The 22,221-nt window shown below is 40.5% G+C and overlaps 1 protein-coding gene across 2 annotated transcripts in view; it reads right to left on the reverse strand.

Annotated features, from left to right (window-relative positions):
* Nucleotides 1-22,221, reverse strand: part of LOC149316927 (EEIG family member 2-like) — a 38,596-nt gene that overhangs the window by 2,888 nt on the left and 13,487 nt on the right. The window contains exons 2-10 of one of the 2 annotated variants that reach the window (XM_089516551.1): nt 14,745-14,865; nt 13,620-13,649; nt 12,266-12,382; nt 11,250-11,296; nt 8,107-8,213; nt 6,557-6,652; nt 5,940-6,117; nt 5,716-5,843; nt 3,115-3,184 (exon numbers count right to left, since the gene is read on the reverse strand). In XM_089516551.1, coding sequence (XP_089372677.1) covers nt 3,115-3,184; nt 5,716-5,843; nt 5,940-6,117; nt 6,557-6,652; nt 8,107-8,213; nt 11,250-11,296; nt 12,266-12,382; nt 13,620-13,649; nt 14,745-14,865 — 894 coding nt within the window. The remainder of the gene's footprint in view (nt 1-3,114; nt 3,185-5,715; nt 5,844-5,939; nt 6,118-6,556; nt 6,653-8,106; nt 8,214-11,249; nt 11,297-12,265; nt 12,383-13,619; nt 13,650-14,744; nt 14,866-22,221) is intronic. The other variant, XM_089516552.1, reaches the window with a different exon arrangement.

Genomic DNA, 22,221 nt, shown 5'->3' on the forward strand with positions numbered 1-22,221 from the left:
GGATTATATTGTTTTTCATGGCTTCTGGTCCTATCTGTCCATCTGTCTACCTACATTTAAAAAGTCATTTTGGTCTTTTATTATCATTACTTTTATAGTTAATGTTTTTAATTTGTATCTGTTGTACAATGACTAGGACATCCTGGTGGATTGAGAAGCAATAGATAAATGCTGTAAATAAAGTTTTAAATAACTATCTAGAAAATAGTTTCTCAAAACACACACTTAAACAGACTGATTCAATTTAACTTAAGCTCTACTGAGTTAAATGGAAACTAAGCTATCAACCTTCCACTGATTTCACTGGAATTTAAATCTTACTAATTTCAACTGTTCAACCATAGGACATTGCATTGATTTGTCCTATGGTTTGTCCATGCAAACAAAATTCTGCAACTTTGGGCCCGAACAGACAGGCCAAAATAAAGCTGCTTTGATTCACTTTGGATGTATGCTGTTTAAATGCTGCATGAGTCCTAAGAAGCTGGAAGCCATGCCAAAGCCACGCTTCAATCCTAAGAACTAGAAATGTCTCATCCATAGGGTCACCATGGGTTGGGCTTGACTTGAGGGCAGCTAACAACAATTTCAATTGAGTTATGCAGGCTTCAGAGGGGTGAGGGGGAAAGCCAGTTACTGGCACTGTTTGGGGACAAACCAACCCAGATGCAGCCAAAAATACTGTAGCAGCAAAAAATGAAAACCACAAAAGCAAAACATCGGCTGTTAGCATTGGCAATGACGCACTTTTCACACATAGAAGACTCACAGACATAGTGGTTCATCCAAAATATCTTCAGTTATGATGTGTACAATAAAGCATATATACAACTCCGACTTCTCTCCCTTAACTTCCAACCAACTACTATACACTGTTACTCCAACCAATTCCACACTAACCCGCACATGACAAATCTCTTCACCCACTTATATAAGAGGTTGGTTCTGGGTTATTAATCTGTGTCACACAGCATGATGCCAGCTTGCCGCAACGTTGTCTCATGCCATATGCCCATGACTCCGCTATCTATGGTTGTCACATAATATACATTTGACTCCATGTCACCTGTCACTCAAAATATTTTGTTTAAGACACAGTTACCCCAACACTGGTGACCCTATCCTGTAGGCTTTTATTCTTAGGATCATAAGGTCTGGGTCATGGCCACCATATTGGCCTGTGTATTGAAAAATGAAAATAGTATCAATGGCAATTGAATCCAGGTCTGAAAACACCAAATTACTGTTTCTGCTAAAAATATTGTATAGTTGTAGGGCCTTCTATTGAAACAGGAATGCAGTGGTTTTCTATTTCAGCACTGTAATTTAGTGGAGTGCCTTTTCATACATTGCAAAGTAGTAAACTCAAGAAATCACATCTTTCATGCATTGGTCTTATTTATCATTCACACATTTTCAAAATGTGTATCTGAAAAAGGCATGTGAATTCTCACACAAAGGACTTCTACTGTAATCTTTCCAAATGAAAAGTTGATTAAAATGAATTTACCAATATATTAGTCAATAGCTGTAAAAGCTATAATCTTTTTAGCTATTATAGGCCCGTGGCGAAACGCTCTTTGCTGCGCAGCCGTACAGCAGCATCCACATGTGGCTGCACAGATGCGCACTCAAAAAGGAGCCGTTCTAGGCAGCTCCTTTTTTGCGCCATCATAAGGGCTGCGATGCCGCTTCTGCTGACGGGCATCTGTATGTGGAGCCGCCCGCTGTGTGGAGGGATCCGGGCACCTGGGAGGTCACTAGGGCTGGGTGCGTCTGGACGCCCAGTCCTATCGAGCCCTAATATTGCTACAATGTGCCTGTCTGTACCGGGCCATAGTTTTCATTACAGAGTACTTTTAATTTATCTGGAAATTATAGTTCTAGAAAGATAATGAAAATTTTGTCCTACTAACTGACAGAATTAGGACATCACAATTTGCCTTTTCTGAGGTGATCGCAAACATGAATATCTTTTTTCCCCTTTCAAGAAAATTGTCCTGCATTAGGTGGCCCTCCAAGTTGTCTGCATGTGTAGACTTTCATACAAGGTCAGTAAGTAAATGCAACAAATTAAATGTAGGTTTCATTCTGATCTGGATTATCTAGCTGCCTTGTCTATATTTTCCATGCTCACATTTCATACAAACATCTGGTCTTGCACTGTACATTAATTTAGAATACTTACAGACATTTTATATTAATAAATAGTCTTAGATATGTTCATTGTAATTTGAACAAGGAATGTCTGTTGCCTCCTTTTTCTTTACTTTCTTTGTCACACCAAATGAAATAGGAATAGTAATCAGCCTTATTCCTTATTTGTCTTTTGCTCTCTGCCCCATCCTTTTTTTCCTTTTGGACTTTCTATACCAGGTTGCACACCTGCTGACATGGATTGTGACTTTTAGTATATTTAGATCCTTTTATCATCAGTTTTTAGTTCAACATTCTATCAGTATGAGATTATAATAGTGGAGTCCATCTAAGCTATTTGAGGTTTTTAAACTTTTTTTTTACAGTAATGACATCAAATGGCTGATAAGTCTGGAACAGATTTTAAATTTTTATAAATTAAATGTTAGATTCCCTGCCCAGTGTTTATTATAGATAAGGAACTGACCATATATACCCAACTATAAGTCGACCCTGTGTATAAGTTGAGGACAAGTTTTGGGGCCAAAATTATGGTTTTTGATATGACTTGTGGATAAGGATAAAACTTATGGGCATGTAACAAAGGATGTAAAGGATGAAGTTTAATGTCTTCATACAGAAATGTCTTATTCAGATCCTTCTAATTCAAACCCAATTCCTCTTGGCACTCCTTTGAGGGAAAGCACCAAAAATGTGCCACCACTGCCATTTTCCTACCCAAGCATTCAAAAAGGCCAGAAACAGCATCATGGTGGAAAGAACAGAGTTGGGGCATCTTTTGGGTGCTCCCAGGATGAAATGAGCTCTTACCTTCTGCCACTCTCCTCAGAGGAGACAAGTTAAAATACACTATTTACATTGACCAATGGATACGTCAACCCACCTTTTTAGGGTCAGTTTTCGACAAAAATTTCTAGACTTAGACATGAGTAGATACAGTAATTGCCATAAACATACCTGTTAGGTAAGTGATGACTTCCAAATGCAGTACTCCCTCCAGGACCTACAAATAGTCTCAGCCCTTCCTCTGAAATAGAAAACATTAAAAGTAAAAATGGGCAAATTATCACATTTGACTTGGATTCAAACTGCTCATGGAATAGGACTTTCTGGTCTCTGCCTCCCCCAGTTGACCTTACATCCACCAAAAAAAGAAAAGAAAAGAAAAGAAAGAAAGAAAACAAACAAACAAACAAACAAAATAAAATAATTATTATTAATTATTAACCTTTATTTATAAAGCGCTGTAAATTTACACAGCGCCGTACATACAATCTTTTTAATTAGACGGTTCCCTGCCCTCAGGCTTACAATCTAAAAAGACATGACATAAAAGGAGAAGGGAAAGGTGCTGGGGCTAGTAGGCTAATACATATAAAGTACATAGCAATACAAGAAATGGTTTGATAAAACAGGCACCAAAAGAACATCAAATAGCAAGCGACAATTATGCAATGCCTGGGAACACTTCTCTGAACAGGATGGTCTTCAACTCTGTTTTGAAGCTGGTTAAAGAAGTGATGGCCCTTGCTCGCGGGGGAAGAAGGTTCCAGGAGTGATGGGCAGTGAGTGAAAAGGGACGAATCTGAGATGGGGCAGAGGAAATCCTGGGCTGGGACAGCAGACCTTGACTACCAGAACAGAGGGCCCTGGTGGGAAGGTGAGGAGAAAGAAGGTCTGATAAGTAAGAAGGGGCCAGCACATGGAGGGCTTTAAATGTCGACAGCAGGAGCTTGTACTGAATACGGAAAGGGAGGGGGAGCCAGTGAAGGGATGCCAACACAGGAGAGATGTGGTCAGAGCGGTGGGCAGATGTGATAATGCGTGCAGCTGAATACTGGAGAAGAGATTAAAGGACAGAGGTGAGAAAGAGGAAGCCCAGCCAGGAGGACGTTATAGTAATCAAGTCGTGAGACCACTAGGGCATGGACCAGGATCTTGGCAGTAGAGGCTGAGAGATATGGTTGGATTTTAGCAATATTGTACAAAAAGAATCGACAAGCCTTGGCTGTGGTCTGGATCTGAGGGATACACGACAGAGAAGAATCAAAGATGAAACCAAGACTGTGGGCTTGCTGGACTGGTTGAATAGAAATGTTGTCCACAGAGACAGAAAAGGAGTGTTGAAGGGTGGGCTTAGGAGGAAAGACAAGAAGCTCCGTCTTGGACATGTTGAGCTTCAAACGCTGATGGCGCATCCACTGCGAGACAGCTGTGAAACATGATGACGCTTGCTGTTAAAGCCTTGGAGAAAGGTCGGGGGTGGAAAGATACAACTGGGTGTCATCGGCATACAGATGGTAGGAAAAACCAAAAGAGCTAATGAGGTTACCTAAGGACAGTGTGTAGAGAGAAAACAGAAGGGGACCCAGAACAGAGCCCTGGGGCACTCCAACAGATAAGGGAACAGGAGAAGAAGTCTGACCATCTGCAACCACTGCAAAAGATCTGTCTGACAAATAAGATCGAAACCAGTCGAGAACAGAGTCTGAGAACCCAAGGTCAGAAAGTATATTAACTAGAAGAGAGTGATCAACAGTGTCAAAGGCTGCAGACAGATCAAGAAGGATGACAACAGAGTAAAGGCCATTTGCCTTGGCCAGTAAAAGATCGTTTGAGATCTTGGTGAGGGCTGTCTCTGTAGAATGCCGTGGGCGGAAGCCAGACTGAAAGGGATCGAGAATGGAGTTGGCTTCAAGAAACTCAAGACAGCGCGAATAAACAACCCGTTCCAAAACCTTAGAAAGAAAGGGAAGAAGAGAAATCGGACGATAGCTAGACAAAGAGGAGGGGTCAAGAGAAGGTTTTTTTCAGAATAGGGGAAATGAGAGCATGTTTGAAGTCTGAAGGGAAGGAGCCAGTAGAGAGAGAGAGATTGAAGATATGGAGAAGCGAGGGCAGAAAAGAAGGAGCTATAGAGATTAGAAGACGAGTAGGAATTGGGTCAAGAGAACAAGTTGCAGGTTTGCAAGAGTTCAGAAGTGTAGAGAGTTCATCCAAAGAAGCAGGAGGAAACGCAGAAAATTTGTTAGACGAGGGCGATAGAAGATTATGAGCAGAAGAAGAATCGGGAGGGACTATCTCAGAGCGAATAGTGGTGATCTTAGAGATGAAATAATTAGCAAAGTCATTAGGAGAGAATGATGAAGAGACTATCCAAGGGGCCATAAGGATCAATCTGGGATGTAGTTAGAGTGGCTGCGGTGGAAGGAGACATGAGTGGAAACTGCAGACTTTCCCTATGTAACTGGAGATGTATTCTGCTCCTGCTAGATTCTCTGAGTCTAACCCTCTGTATTTGTTGGGTGTCAAAATATAACATCTAAAAATTCATTTACAATCGTTTCCACTCAGCAACAATTTGCTTAGCAAACTTCCTTTGCAACTGGCTGAGCTTTTTTTTAAAATTCTCTGTTATTTCTATAGCCTAATAAGCACTACATGATGAGTAAACTTGCTCAGTATTACATAAGGGAAATCCAGTTCCACACATTCATCAATGAGAAAGCCTGGAATCACAATGATTAACAGATTTTTATTCTCTTGTAGTTTAAATACCTTCTGCACTTGAGTCCAAACTGAAGTCTTGACTCTGAAGTATTTTTTCAACAATATCATCTGCGTCAACTCTGGTAGCATCAACTCTTTTCAGCTGTGATTCCACAGAATCCTGTTTCACTGGATGTCTATAAAATATTTAGAAGTTTAATAACTTTCAGATCTTTGACCTTATAATTCTGAATACTTAAGCAAACTGGAAGAAGCTTCAGTAAGTCTTGTACCTGTTGATTTTTTCTGGAGCTGCCTCTTTCACCTCCGCATTGTCACTTTTTTGTAATCCAGTCTCTTCACATGGTTCAAGAATACTACTTATACCAGTTGATGTACTTCCCTCAGAGGTATTTCTTTTATGGCAGAGTTCAGAGATACTGGATGATCTTGAGTGGCAGGTGCTATATCCTAGAAAAGAACAGTTCACAGCCATTAGTTTAAAGCAAGTGCTTCTATCTTAGCTGATCGCTAGTGTTTCAGTTTCCATTTCTGTCTCAAATATGCAACTTTTCTTCTTGTACCTTTAAACATTTGGGGTAATATATGGGATTAATTCAGTTGTTGACATCCATTAGGAATTCATGTAATAACAAATTTTAGATACACGCAAGAGTCAAAAAGCGTGTAAGCCAGGCATTGTATATTACACAACACCATCTATTTACCTGGCATTTTACGAAGAATACGAAGTCAAGCCCATGCCTCAAGGAAGCACATGTAGACCACTTCTCCATTTGAGAAATTTGTACAAACCAAGATGTAAAGTTTTATTATTCTTGCTGACCATGTGTATGAAATACTTCAATTTACTACTGGCAGCATTAGTTTACATCAATAAACCTCCTACCAGACACTCTTGACTGCTGACTTGCATGACTGGAAGTCCTAGAATGCCCACATGCTCCAAGTTCATCTGGGATAGAGGGGCTCTTGGCTGAGAGATCTGCCAAGAAAGCAAGATGGAACAACAAGGCTGACGTACTTCCTGAGTTACGTATTTTTTCTTCTTTTTTTTAAATGCTGAAAATGTCCACTTTCTTCAGCAGATAGTTCTCAATGGTCCAAGACACGCTTCCGAAACAATCCAGTTTGAGACCATTTTAACTGCCCTGGCTCAGTGCTAGGGAATCCTGGGAACTGTAGTTTATTGTAGCACCAGAGTTATCTGACAAAGAAGGCCAACTGTCTCACAAAACTACAATTCCCAGAATTCCCTAGCATTGATCCAGGGCAGTTAAAGCAGTCTCAAACTGGATTATTTCTGCAGTGTGTTTTGGACTACAGTGGGTTTTTTTTGTAAGTTTCAACATGGCACATGGGTAAGTAACATGCAGAAGAAATATAAATATTTGTGTAAGAAATATGCTCATTGCTTTGTTCTCCTGATAGTTCTATAAATTATCAATAACTGGAATGAAAAAAAAAAGATTGGCTGCTTCTAAGGCAGAACACACACACATATTATGGAGGGAGAGGGGGGCGAGAGAGGGAGAAATAATTTCTGCTGGTAGTACTCTGGGTCTTTAACTGTGCCCCGACTGAGTGAAGAGATAAACTGTTATATCCCCTCTTATCACTGCAATGCAGGTTGACTAACAGTGATTTTCAGCTAATGAGATAGGTTATCTATGGCTTTGTACCCTTTCTGTAAAATCAGAGTTACACTTGTCAATTCTAATGACTAAGAAAAGGTAAAGGTAGTCTCTTGACATGAATGTCTAGTCGTAACTGACTGTAGGGGGCAGTGCTCATCTCCGTTTCCAAGCCGAAGAGCCAGTGATGTCTGAGGGCCGCACTGGTGGTCACGCGTTCAGCACGACTGCACCAAATGCTGCTGCCTTGCCACTGAGAAGTGGTACCTATCTATCTACTTGCATGCTTTCAAACTGCTAGGTTGGCAGAAGCTGGGACTACTGATAGGAGCTCACCCCATCATGCAGCATTTGGGCCTCAAACTGCCAACCTTCCAGTCATCAGAACTGGTGTCTTAACCGCTAAGCCACTAGCCTCTTCTTTGTAGAGAGCTAGATGCTTTATTATTTGCTTCACCTGAATATGTAGATTAATGACTAAGAACTAATCTACATATTCAGGTGAAACAAATAATCTAGCTCTTTACAAAGAAAGGGCCTGCCATGAGAATGAATTTAGACATGCAGAAATGACACAATGTTCTTCCTGAATATGAAGATCATACCTCAGGAATTTCTCTGAGTTATCCAAACGGTTTTCCTAAAAAGACTCTGATGTCAAGTATAGGAAGAAATGTTACATAAGTGACATTCACATCCATCCATCCATCCATCCATCCATCCATCCATCCATCCATCCCTCATTTACTGAATGATGTTTTCTTCTCCAAGGAGGTCCTTATCGTATCACAGTATCGCTCCCTACCTGATATAGCTAGATGTGATGATGTTGTGTTCTTTACACCTTTTCTGTCTTCTTGCAGAGATTCTGGTTCTCCAGCAATAGATATAGACATCCCTGTGGATGGAGGACTGCAATCAAAGAGAGACTTGAGAGTAAATCTGGACCTTTCATCATCATGATCATGATCATGATCATCATCACATTCATTTATACCTCCATCTTTCCCCCAGTTAAAATAAACATAGCTAAAAATTCACAACTCACAAGAGTGAAAAATAAAATTAAATCATCAAAAATAAAACCTATTCAAAACATAAACCATTAAAAGAAAAACAGCAAATAAAAATATCTGCCACATTATGCAAGGCCTCTTCCCCTCAAGTAATCCTAGGCCTAATGAAACCAAAAACCAAACAAACGAAACACTTTACCTACCTGCAGAAAGACTGCAAGAAGGATGCTAGTCTAACCTCTCTGGGAAGGGTTCCAGAACCTGGGAGAAGCCAAAGAAGGCCCTCTCCCGTGTTCCTACCCATGTACCTGGGAGGGTGGTGGGACAGAGAGAAGGACCTCCAAAGGAGATCTCAAAGCACAGGCAGGTTCCTATGGGAGAACAACATCCTTCAAATAACACAGGAAGGCACACTCCAGGGGTTTAGGACCTGCCATGGGCCATTGCACTCCCACAAAGAAAACTGGAAATGACATGAAGTTTACTTCTGCCTGTATAAAGCCTCTTTAGAAGGGCTGGTAGGCAAAGCAAGTCAGCAACTGCATATTATTTTGAAAAAGAATTGCTGCTCCTTGCTTTGTAGAGTACTATTTTGGGGGGGGGGGGGAGAAATTTCTTTTCAGCAGGTGTATCTGCAGAAATGGCTGGGATGCTCCATGTAGCCCATGGTGTACATAGAAGAAATAAGCATACATTTCACACATACTGTTAAACAAAGGTCAATGAATGCATAGCTGCAGATTTAACATTCATGGATTTGATTATTGAAGTTTGACTGTGTTCTTTCCCCTTCTACATGGCCCGGAAGGGTGCGCACACGGAAGAGGAAAAAGCCCAGGACAGAAGCAGTTTGGAAGGACGTGTGCACCATACTCCTCTTCCTTCTGTCCTGGGCCTTTTCTCCTTCCCAACAGGAGGGGGAAAAGCCAAGCTAAGGACTGGAGCAGCTACATCCTCCTCCTCCTGTCCTGGGCTTTCCCCCCGCCTGATGAAAGCCAAGCCCAGGACCAGAGCAGTTTGGATGGGTGTGGGTGCTCCTCCTCTGTCCTGGGCTTTTCCCTGTATTCACCCCTGCAAATGTTGAGGGCAGACCGTATAGTTGTTTTGCAGAATTCTGATGTTTGAAAGACCATTTCATCTAGTTTCTTAGAAAAAACGGGCCATTTAATAGTCTCTTGAAAAAAGAGTTTGTTCTAACTAAATTCTACTTCAGTATCAATATAGCTGATATTTTAAAACATTTACTGCTTAATGTATCTCCTTTGTATTTTAGGTCCAGTTATGATTTTCAATCATCTCTTCAGTTTTCTGTTTAAAAATCTGAAATAAACTTTTGTATATGGATTAACATATATAAATTAGTGATTGAATTGGGATCCCCCCCCCCCAATTTTTACATATTTTAGAAGATGAAAAAATGTCTCCTAAGAATCTAATGATAATTAACATCTGCACACACCTGTACCCAACATCCAAACCACCCCAACCCCCAAATGTGGCAGAAAAACCCAGGAGTCAAAATCAGGAAGTGGCCTTCCAATTACTTCTGGGTGACACTTTCAGCTAAAAATTGGTGGTATAATCCACTATAGGTTTGCAGGGGTAAAAACTGGCCCCTGTGACCATCATAGCTGGCCACTCCTGGGCTATAAATAAATAATATTTGCGATTAAAACTACATAAGACATTAAGTATAAAATATAACAGTTATGGGCAGAGTCATAACATAGTACATAGAGTGTATGAGAGTGGTCGTTGTATGGTTGTTATATGGCTGAGGACTTTATTCTGGAAAGGCCTGCCAGAAGAGGTCCATCTTAACTGCTTTCTTAAAAACATCTAAGCTGGTGATTTGACGGATCTCATCCGGCAGGCCATTCCATTGGCTGGGAGCCGTTGCAGAAAAAGTCCTCTGGGAGGTAGCAACTAACTGGGAGGTAGCAACTAACTATAGTAAGGGACACAGACAAAGGATTCTACTTCTGTTGAAATGAAACTTCACAACAACATGCCTTTAAGTTAACTCCTGTAATTACAGGTCCCTTGGCCTTTACAGCTGGTCCCAAGTTTTGTAAGGCCTCGATGAGTTCTGAAGTACTCAAGGCTTGTGATTTTTAAATTATATTTAGGTGGCCGAATAGATTATTATTTTTTGTATAACTCACTAGTAGGTGGTGTGGTTTCAGGTTGTGCTGCTCAACAAGCATCTCACATTTGTTATGAGCTCAGAAAGATCAGGAAAATACAAAATAGCAATAAATAGGATGGGTATATTGTCCTCAAAGAAGCAGCAGACAGACAGACAAATCTGTGGGAGCAAAAGTAATGAGCCACACACTTGAAGCCATCAAAGCTCCTATATGTTCTTTAAAAAAAATTGCTCAGTCCCCTGCATGACTCAAAAGCATAGCCAAGGCCCCATACCATGAAAGCTCCCCAAAGCCAAAGGAATCAGCTGAAAATCAGCTGAAGTTGAAACCAGAAACGGTGTCACTTCCTGTTTCTATTTTGGCTGGATTTTTGGGCTTCTGTGGCTTTTTAAGGTATATGGGAAGACTGGAAGGGTTGTGAGAGCAAAACTCTTGAATTTTGCAGTAGCTTTAAGCTGTATAGAGGGTTTGGGGGTCACAAAATCACGAGAAAAATGTTTTTTCTCATTTTTCTAGGGCTGTGTGGGATTTGTTGTGCTAATGCAGCCTGAAAAAAAAAAAAAAAGGGGGGGGGGGAGAGGAATGAAAATTGTCCCCCAATCTCTTCTGCATCTGCCCACATCTGATTTACAACTGGTTCATCTGTGTAACTACTGACCCTCACAACTTTCTTTTTTAAAAAAAATTAGAGTAGAATTTCTACAATTTACTCAAGAACTCATCAGCTAACTAAGAACATAGTAGATACATTTTTATCTCATGTATTATAAGCATAAACTTACGTTTTAAAACATGGATCCCCAGACATTAGTTGCATATTGATCAAAACCTGTATGGAAGGAAGAAGAAATGAAAATAAAATCAGAATTCAATCAGCAATACAATAAAGAAATCAACATATCCCTGGCCTACTGCACAGAGTTGCTATGGATGAATAAGATAATTAACTGTAAAAAAAAAAGCTTTGCAGCTGAATTCCTTATGGAAATAGCCAGGATCCAAGGGTGTACTTCTGTGGGACAAAACCAGGACTTTCTTCTCTCCTCTCCCACTGCAGCCCTCTGTGGCACTGTAAACCTGCTCCAGAGACTTTCCAATCATCTTGGACAGGTTTTTAGGGTGCAAGGTAGTGGTGACAGGGCAGGAATCTAAACCCCATTTCCACCCACAGAAATCGTAGAAGTACATAGCTGTCTTCTGGCCATGGTCAGCCTGCAAAGAACACAGCATTTTTGCTTATACAGTATCCCACAAAAATCTATAAAAGCAAGTACTACATTCACTACGGCCACCTTTTGAGAAGGAATAGGATTGGAACAAGCAAATGTTATCTGCACACAATAAATTTCAGTACAAATTCCTTTGGCATAGTTAAGGAGTGAATAAAGGGACAACATTTTTTTTACATCTTCTCTATTTACCATATCACAAGCCATGACTTAGGCAAAACGAGTATATTTTCACTAATAACAAGTAAATAATAATAAAAAAACCTACCTTGAAAATTGCCCTTTGTAATTAGTTCATTTTTATCCCATCTGTAGTTACATAAAACTCACATATTTTTCATTCTTTGTGAGATTTTTACGGTATTGTGTTTGGATAGTCAAATTTTTTACTGATTTTCACATTTTGACAACCTAATTGCTGAGGTTTTCATTCACTTTATGCCACTGTTTAGTAGGGAGGGGGAGGGAGAATGGATGCTGGTTTCTCAGTGTTTAGCAGAAATACCCCATTTTCCAAAAAATAAAAAATAAAAATAAATCTATAAAAAACCCACAATAAAATGAATTACTTTGAGAATTGAATTGTCCTGCCTTGTGTTTTTGGTATCATAACCTTCCAGTAAACAGCGGCGAGTGGTGTTTCCTGATCCAGCAAACTCTGCCAGGTTGAGGTCTGCAAAACCTAGCTACAGACAAAAGATTACTGTTAGAAGTCACAGAATAAGGAAGATCCATTAACAGTTTAGGCAATGTAAAGCAAATTAAATGGTTTCTCATAAGAATGAAAAACACTGTTTTTAGATAAAGAAGGATTCAAAGAAGCTAAGGGGCCCATCACACTGCATGCAGTTTTGGGTGATATGCAACTACATTTTCCCCTCCATATTTGCTAGGTTTAAGGGCACAAGACCCCCATGAATATGGAAAAAACCTAAATAACAAAAACCCATTTTTTTTTATCTGAGAAGACACCTCTCTCTAGGTCCTCCAGTGCAACTTTGTGGTCAACATCCAATAGACACTGACCATAGAACTGCACTGGAGGAACTACAAAGGCCTAGTAGAGTAGTGTTCTCTCTAGGAATCTCTAAGGTGGGTTATAGACTGCCATTAAAGTACGCGCAGAGCGCGTACTAAGGTTAGGGAGGTGCGGTGCTTCCGCACCTCCCTACCCCTAATACGAGCTCTGCGCATAAAAAATGACGGCCACCATCATGAGGACATCACGGCTGCACCGCCTCTACACAGGGCGGCGCGGACGTGACATCCTCCCTCTGCGCCAGGGCGCCTAGGGCGCCCTTTGCGCAAACCAGGAAGGAGCTCCGTTTCGGAGCTCCTTCCTGGTTTGAGGCGCCGCTTTGCTTCGCTGGGCTCAGCCTTCAGACGGCTGCGCCCAGCGAAGCAAGGGAGAAAGGGGCCAAGCGGCCCCTTTCTCCCCCTTCCCGCTGCCGCAGGGTGTCCTTGGGGCTTGAAGCCCCAAGGACACCCCTTTTCAGGCTGCGGGGAAGCGGCGTTTTGCCGCTTCCCCGCAGCCTGAAAAGCGGCGGATCGGGGCCTCAGCGGCTGCCGCTCTGCACACTGAGGCCCCGATACAGCGGGGAAAGGGGTGGGTGCAGCCCACCCAAAATTGGCTGTCTATAACCCGCCTGTCTTTCAGTGCAACTTTTAGTTAAAGTTGACCACAGAATTCCACTGGAAGACCTAGATATTCCTAGAGAGAACATATTAATCAAATCCATGAATAATCAAATCCGCAAATATCAAAGCCGCAAATATGGAGGGATGAGTGTAGTCCAAAAAGTATTTTTAACACAAACATTCTTTTAAGTGACATGAACCCTAAATACAATTCTAAACTAAAATATATAAATGAACAAAGAAAAAGCAACAAACGATTTCATTTATACTTTTATGTTCTTTTACCTTTGCATAGGCCTTCCCACCTTTTAATTCCTGGAAAACAACAACAAAACTATAGTTTAATAATTGCTTGTTTGAAGATGAAATTTGGCTGGACCTGTGACTATACATCCAAAATACTACCATATATAATCGTCTATAAGTAAAAAAAAATCTGTAAAAAAAAAGTGGTATGCCATGCTGCCACCTCTGGCCTTTTGTAAGGCTTGCTTAAAAAAATGGGGATCCCCCACTTCAATTGATAGAAGAAATGGGGTGAGTGTTTCTTTCAGGTCCTCTTGGCATGGATTAAGTTTCCAGAGTCTGAGAGTTTAGTCCTTGCTGAAAGAAGCAATATTCTTTTGGGGCTTCTCTAGCACAGTGCAAAGAGCAAATATGCCTGTTTCTTTCAGGCTCTCTCACATAGACTAAACTAGTATGAGAGTTTAGTCCTTTCTGGTAGAGCCTGACAAAAGCACCACCCCCCCGCCCCCGGCAGTTTGTTTTGGGCTTCCCCGGTGTGGCAAAGAGAGCAAATGGGACGGGTGTTTCTTTCAGCTTCTCTTGGCACGGACCAAGAGTCAGAAGGTTCTTGCCAAGGCAAGAAAGCCTGAAGGAAGCAATGGCTCCCTTCTCTCTCTCTTTGGTGACTTCCTTTTGGGGCAGGCAGTGAAGAGAAGGAAAGAGAAAAACCATTACTGATTTGTTTGTCCGCATTCAGTCCGTTCCTGATGGCAAGCAGTAGTTTAGGACCAAAACAGCTTCCTTGCCTTATGGGAGAAAGCATTATCACTTATGTGGTCTGGTTTTCATGGTAAATATTGACATAATGTATTAGCAGCTGCCCAGAGCCTTCCATATTAGCACCCAGACCAGTTTGTGAAAAACATTTTAAAAGAGTAAATATGAGATTACTCAATATGTAGGGCAGAAAATTAATACAGAACCTTAAAACTTTAAGTACTGTATGCAAGCTAAATAGAAGGGTATAACTAATCATACTATAATTAGAATTGGCATATACAATTAATGGATAGTATACATTGATAGTTCTTTAAGAGAACACTGTTGCAGCACAAATTCCTTCTTTGAGGGCACAATGCTGCAGCCCAAATAGAAATACAATTAGAAAAGAGCTTTCATTTTTACCTTCCGTACAGAAATTCTGCAGATGCAGGGATCCAAAACCCCTGTAGTGGTATTTGCACTCATTTTACACATGAATGAAAATCTCTTCTTCCAATGAACACAGTTTGCCTGCACCACTTCCCTATAAATCACAGAAATGAGAAAACATTAGATACTGACCAGACAAATTGGATATTTTCAGAAAAGTGAAAAACTACTATATATATTCACTAAGTCTAGAAATTTTAGTCAAAAAATTGACCCCAAAAACATGAGTCAACTTTTCAATGAGTTAATCTAAGTACTGTACTTTGACTCTTATATAAAAAAGGAGCCATCCTCTGGTGAAAGGCAAGAGTGTAATCTGTCCTGGTAGCACTGACACCCTCATTATTCTCTCATCCAACCAGCTTTTGGGACAAACAGTTACACTTCTGAAATTTTGTAAGTTCTTTGGCATTGTTTTCCTTTGCTTCATCCTTTAGATCCTTTGTTATGTGCCCCTAAGTTTTATCCTTGACTTAGCCATGGGTCATATCAAAATCCGTAATTTTGGCCCCAAAACTTGCCCTCGACCTATACATGAGGTTAACCTATAGTTGAATATATATGGTAATAAAGTAAACAAAGCCAGACCAGACAGGGGCTACATTATTATTGTTTTGCAGTATTTCTATTCATTACAGCAGAGATGGTGCAGAAGAATGAGTTTAGCCTATTATCGGTGATGAAGGTATGTATGTTGAGGCCAGCATAGTACAGTTGTTTGAGTGGAAAGATTAGGACTCTAGGAGATCAGAGTTCAAATCCCCACTTTACCAAGGAAACCCATTGGATGAGCGTGGGCTAGCCACAATCCCAGAGCCTCAAAGGCAGGCAATGACAAATCCGCAGAAAATCCCATGAGAGGGTCGCCACATGTCAGAAACAACTTGAAGGCACACAACAATAACAATATACAGCCAAAAGCATTTAAAAGCCTCTAGGATCTTAGAGGCAACTGAACTAACTCTGATTTCTCAAGCCCAGTAAATCACTTGGAAAATGGCACAACATACACCAAGCACCATATGTGCATATGCAGGAGTCAGCCTAATGTATAAGCTGAAGGCAGGTTTTGGGGCCAAAATTTTGGATTTTTATTTGAACAAGTCAAGGGTAAAACTTAGGGGCATATATATATGTATGTATGTATGTATGTATGTATATATATATGTATGTATATATGTATATGTATATATGGCATAAAGGACAAAGCAAAAGTAAACGATACCAAAGTACTTATAAATCCCAGCAGGCATAACTGTTTGTGCTCATCCAAAAGGCTGCACTGATGAGGAGGGAACTACAGTGAATGGTGGCTGTGTGATGTATAGAGGTGGCTGGGCATGGGTGGGCTAAGAAAGCCATCCCCTTCTTGAAGTAGAGTTGTGAAAGGCAAGTGTTCAGGTTCCATTGGTTGAAAGGATCTACTCAAACTGGAATTTTAGGCATCAAACACAATTTATTTTCTCAGACTTTATGTTCTGGCTTACACAAACTCAGGGGCAAAGCAGACAGGCGGTAAGGAGAGGCCTCTGGCTGTTCCAGCTACAATTGGTTGGGGATGGCGGGGATGGCATGAGCTGCTGGCAGGAATGTTTTATTGCTACTCCTTTTTCTGGTGGCATTGGGCCGCCTTTGGTGGCCTCGGAGAAGCTTATGGCTGCTTTGGGGGCATGCATCATCTGAATGTCACGCCCCCGAAGCAGCCGGAAGCTGCTCCTTTTGGCCCATCTGTTATAGGCCTAAGTATTTATATGATATTTCACATGCCCAACATTTTGTTTAACTAAAAGTACAACCAGAATTAGCATATCCATGATGTGAGATTCTGTGGTGGCAAACTATTACTATGTATGCATGAGGGTGGGAACTGGTTTAAACTTAGTTGTAAAGTATTTATTATAAATATTGCAGCATATTTAAACCAGACTATTAATTCAGTCATTACCTTCCACTTGAAAAGTGGAAGTAAAACCTAATTTGTTACATTACTTAATTGTTAAGCTTACTCTTGAAACACATCCATGATGTATGTAAAAAATTCTATATGCTGGTAAGCACACAAAAGAAAACGATGCATAACTGCAAAGATCCATGAAAATCCTTCAACCTACAAATCATTAACTTCCTTTATAAAGGCAGACAGAGAATGAGAAATGAGGAACTCCAGAGAAAGAGAAAATTGGAGGGAAAAAAATTATCAGTTTGAAGGTGTAGGGAAGAGACACAATAAAAAGATCCCAGGTTTTTCTCTGCTGGCAGACAGTCTTAACAAACTGATATAATGAGGCTGCTGAAATCTAGGTTATAACAAGCGGTGGTTTCAGAGCCTGCAGCTAACAAATGTGACAGCCAGTATTCAGGTCGAGGAAGAAAACAGAGCTTCTATATGCACCTCTAATGGTTTGGCGAATTCTTTTGCTCTGTGAAAGGTCGTGATCACATCTTGAATTCTCATGTCAAGAAAAAATGTCATTCTTTAGGTTCTATTTGAAATTTACTTGGCAGTCTGTACCCAGGAAACAGTGGTGCAGTAGGAATATCCGGACTGCATTCCCTTAAAAAATAATTTAAAACTAGCCACATAAAACAAAAGAGATTCCACCTCAACATTAGGAAGAACTTCTTGACAGTAAGAGATGTTTGACAGTGGAACAAGCTGCCTCAGAGAGTGGTGGATTCATCCTCTTTGGAGGTTTTAAAAGAGAGGCTGGATGGCCATCTGTTGGGGATGCTTTAACTGTGCATTCCTGTATGGCACAGGGTTGGACTTGATGACCCTTGTGGTCTCTTCCAATTCAATGATTCTATGACACCTTGAACTTATATATTTATTCTGTTTTTTTAAAAGAGAAGTCAGTTTTAAAATAAACTCCTGTTACGAAATTAACACTACTAGCTTGACTATTTCACTGAACTGAGGAGTTAAAGGCAGCGTCACACCTTAATGCTGACATGAAGCTAGTGTTTCCCCCTTTAAAAAATACTTCTGTTCATCCATGTATTTTGTGTTATTTCCACACTTAATCTGCTCAGTGTCCCACACAACGATGGAGTTACTATTGGAATTTTAGAACTATGAGCCACAGATTCTAATGACAGAAATTAAAAACACAGGTTGGGCTGCTTTTAGAGAAAGTGTTGCTTTATAAAAATCGATAAATAAAATTAGACCAAGGACAGGGTTTATTTCTGTATCTTTTGACATGCTTTCTGGCATGGTGCCTATTTCACATTAGCTGAGAATTGGAACCTAGATTTTTCTCACAGTCACTTAAAGGAAAGACCCATATAAATTTGTCAGGCTATAAACAAAAACAGTTGGCCCTCTACATTTATAGCTTTGAGTTTTGTAGACTGGATTATTCACAGATATGTTGTCTCTAGGAATCTCTAGGTCCTCCAGCACAACTCTATGGTCAATGTCTGCCAGAAGTCACACTGGAGGACCTAGGCAGTGATGGCGAACCTATGGCACGCGTGCCAGAGATGGCACTCAGAGCCCTCTCTGTGGGCACATGTGCCGTCACCCCAGCACAGAGTTTGCCAGAGTTTGTTACTAGAAAGCCAGAGGAACATGGCACTTTGCAATAAATAAGTGGGTTTTGGGTTGCAGGTTGGGCACTCGGCCTCTAAAAGGTTCACCATCACTGACCTAGAGGTTCCTAGAGAGAACACTTCTCTAGGCATCTGTAGGTCTTCCAGCACAATTCTATGGTGAACCTCTGGCAGATGTGGGCCACAGATCTGCACTGGAGGACCTAGAGATTCATAGAGGAGTTTTTCTTTATTTGTTGTTTTTCCACTTTCATGGGGGTCCTGCACCCCTAACGCCAGAAAATGTGGAGGGTCCACTGTAAATGCACCAGGCTAAAGAATCCAAGTCAATAAAAGGTACGCTTAAGAGATCCCAGTACAGTTGTGGTAACGAACTCCTAGCTCATATCAAGTCTTACTGCTGTACAAACCAAGTTGTTCCTTTCCCTGCATTGAAAATTCCAGCCATGTTGTTCCTTTTCCTGCACTTACAATCTGATCAAACTAAAACCATCCTATTGTTTTAGATCTAGTATTCTCTAATCCCCCCCCCCCAACTGTTTTGACATTCATATTGACTGGTTACCAGGGAAGCGTGCAAATATGACAACTTACTTGACATTTGTACTAAAGAGCATGTTGATGCAAACATTCCATTGTGAGTCAACTTCCTATTAGGCTTAAGAGTGCAATTTTTACTATGCACTATGAATAGTCTTTAAATGCTTGACTAATCAAGAACCATTAGAAAAAAAAGTGATTCCAGTTTATATTATAACTTTGCAGTTTCATGCTGTGACTGCAAAAGAGTCCCTTTAGGCACACCTGAGGCGTTTTATTCCTCCTAACTATGCTTGTGCCATAAAAACGTATTACTCTTTAAGATGCCACAGAGTTCTTCATTTATTTATTTTTTTAAATGTTCCTCTCACGTATAAGTTCTTTAAAACTTGAACTTCAGGATTTGTATTTAGAGATAATTTATGGCAAAAACGCCACACAAACATTCACATAAAAGTCTGATGTATGTATGGCACATACACATTCATGATGCTGTGTTCTACCCAAAGATAACAAGATAAAGTTTTGCTTCCAATCATGTACAAAACATACTTAGGAAATAATCACTTCAAGAAACAAACTTCTTAAAGTTGAAAATTACAACTTTCCTAGTCATCTGTGCAAGTATAAATTGCTCCACACAACCTGATCCAGAGATTGCCCTCTAGATCAGTAAACATTATTTACAGTACTTATTTACAGTAAACATTTGGCCCTTGAGAAATAAACATTTATTCAGAAGCATGCTATTTTACAAATAGTGCAACTGCCCTACAATTGGACTGTGTATCTGAGATCTTGTAACCAGATGAATCAACTTCAATTTCCCCCCCTAGTTTAGTACTATAGGATTATTCCATTTATTTTGGATATGGCTTATTTTCAGGAACTCTTTTCCTATGCAGGAACACAATTTAATGTGCTAGTTATAACTCCTAAACTCCTGAACAACTTAAGACCAAGTTACCTTAAATGCAAACTTAGAATCATAGAATTCGAAGAGGTCCCAAGGGCAAACTAGCTTGAACACTTAGCAGTACATGAAGCCATAGTTAAAGCATCCCTGCGAAGTGGCTATCTAACCTGTTTAAAAACCTTTAATGAAGGACAGTCCACCACCTTCTGAGGCATTCTGTTCCACTGTTAAATAGCTCATAATCTTTAGTCTGGATTTCTTTGTTGGTAATTTGAATCCTTTTATTCACGTCTTATCCTCAGAAGCAGCAGACAAGATCACTGTATCTTCCACATAACTGTCCTATAGATGCTTATAGATGGATCCCATGTCAACCCTTTCTAAGCTAAACATTTTCAGCTCCAGCAATCTTGTCGCATAGGGCTTGCATTTGATCTTGGTTGTCTCCTCTGGACATGTCCCACCTTATTAATATCCTTATTACACTGTGATGGCCAGAACTTGACACTTTACCCCAGGTGAGGTCTGACAAAAACATAATAGCATAGTGCTATTACTTCCACATCACAATATTACAGTCTTATTGGTGCTAGAATTGCAATTTTTTAAAAAAAAAATTGGCACATCACACTGTTGGCTCTTGTTTAGCTTGTGGTCTACAAAGATTTCTAGATCCTTTTCACACATATTGCTGTTCAGTCAGGTGACACTCATTTTTCCATGATATTTTTCTTTACGTTTATGCCTGCTCACATTCATTTCGTTACTTTTGGCCTAGTTCTTCAGCCTACATCCCCAGGCACATAAAACAAATGGCATGTGTGTTGCAGGTCACTGCAACAGCTCCACCACTCACCAGGCCTCTCTGTCCTGTTTATAACACGAGACAGCATCCTTGATCTCCCCCTCACGCTCCCCTGTTAAACACTCACACAAAGGTCCTGCTTACTCTTCCTGTTCACAAAATCTTGTTTATGCACTTACAGAGACTGCAATGACAGCTATATAGATATCAGGCTAGTCTACATGTTTAAAATACTGTAGTCATAATTCCAGTCAAACAGAATGTGATCCAGCCACATACGATTCACAGGCGTTTGAGCTTTCTGCGGGGGGGGGGGGGGAGATTCCTTAAACTCAGTGGGAAAAGTCTTTGCATTTTCACTATAAAATCCACAGAAATGCACATTATTGTGCATATGGCCATCTGTTTCCTTCACAAGCATTCTGATGGTTGCACAGTTTTGTCAGATGGAGGGTGAACAGATGTAGGAATTGTAGACAATTAATAGTTAATACAAATGTGCAAAAATACACACCAATTCGCATAGTACCTTTATGTATAGACTAGCCCCTAGTTACTGCTAGTTTTGCCCTGAACCAGTAGTCAGTGACTCTCTTCGTTGCAACAGTAGTTCCTTCCTCTTATACAGTGCCTCTTGCATAGTGCCTTATCTCAGGGCCTGAAACCTCTTCTATGATCTTCAGAGTGAGGAATTGCACAGAACCAATTGCCTTGAAATGTATACATATTCAGCTCCCTGCAGCCACTGTTGACAATTTTCTGTTCAAAACAGAATTTGAAAAACTTTCTTTGTTTGGACTGTAGCTCCTATATATTCTTAAAAACAGTGATCTCAAAGGTGTTAAAACTAGAGTCTGGAAAAGTATGTGTTTCTGTTCAATGCATTTCTAACCAGTCATTTGTGTTCGGTGTTTAATATCTGAGTAACTGCGGTGGATGTTTAATGTAACATACTCAGTGACATACTATTACCAAGAGAAGATCCTGGGTGTCAGATTTTGATTTTTCAAGCATGAGAAGCTCCTGATCTGGCAATTCTACCTTATACCATGTGCTCCATCAACACATGGAAACCAGGGATCATGCACTAAAATACACAAAAGAAAGCATTCAAAGAGTTCAGTCAAGCAGCATGCAAACTCTGCTTCCACATGAACCCAATCATCCCTAAAAACCCATCGGGGCAGGGCGGGGCTGAGATGTTCTGGATGCCCTTCTCTGTGCCCTGCAGCATCAGGTGCACATTTGGCTTCTTAGGAAAGCTTCCTCAGTAGCTGCACCAGATTCTAGAAAACTCCACCAGGGAAAGCTTCTCTAGTCTTTCTGTTGACTGCTTTCTATCAGCTGGAAAAACCCTCCATCCGAAAAGGTTTCAGTCCTATAGATCTCTTTTTGTTATTCTGCTGATTGCTTCTTTTCTACAAAGATTGTTTTTTCCTCTTACTGGAAAGGACATGACTATATACTGTCAAGAATTTGGGTTGCAAGCCCTTTAGGTGAATATAATAACACAGGGTTGCATGTATTAATCTGGGTTTTAAAAAAGGTTTCGTTTTGCTTATCTTTGTTATATGAAGGGAAGGAGGTAAAAGAGTACAGTGAACCCTCCACATTCACTGGGGTTAGGGGGCAAG

Source organism: Sceloporus occidentalis, unplaced genomic scaffold (genome assembly GCF_023333645.1).
Source record: "Sceloporus occidentalis isolate IW3139 unplaced genomic scaffold, rSceOcc1.0.p SCAF_3, whole genome shotgun sequence".
NCBI classification, from domain to species: Eukaryota; Metazoa; Chordata; class Lepidosauria; order Squamata; family Phrynosomatidae; genus Sceloporus; species Sceloporus occidentalis.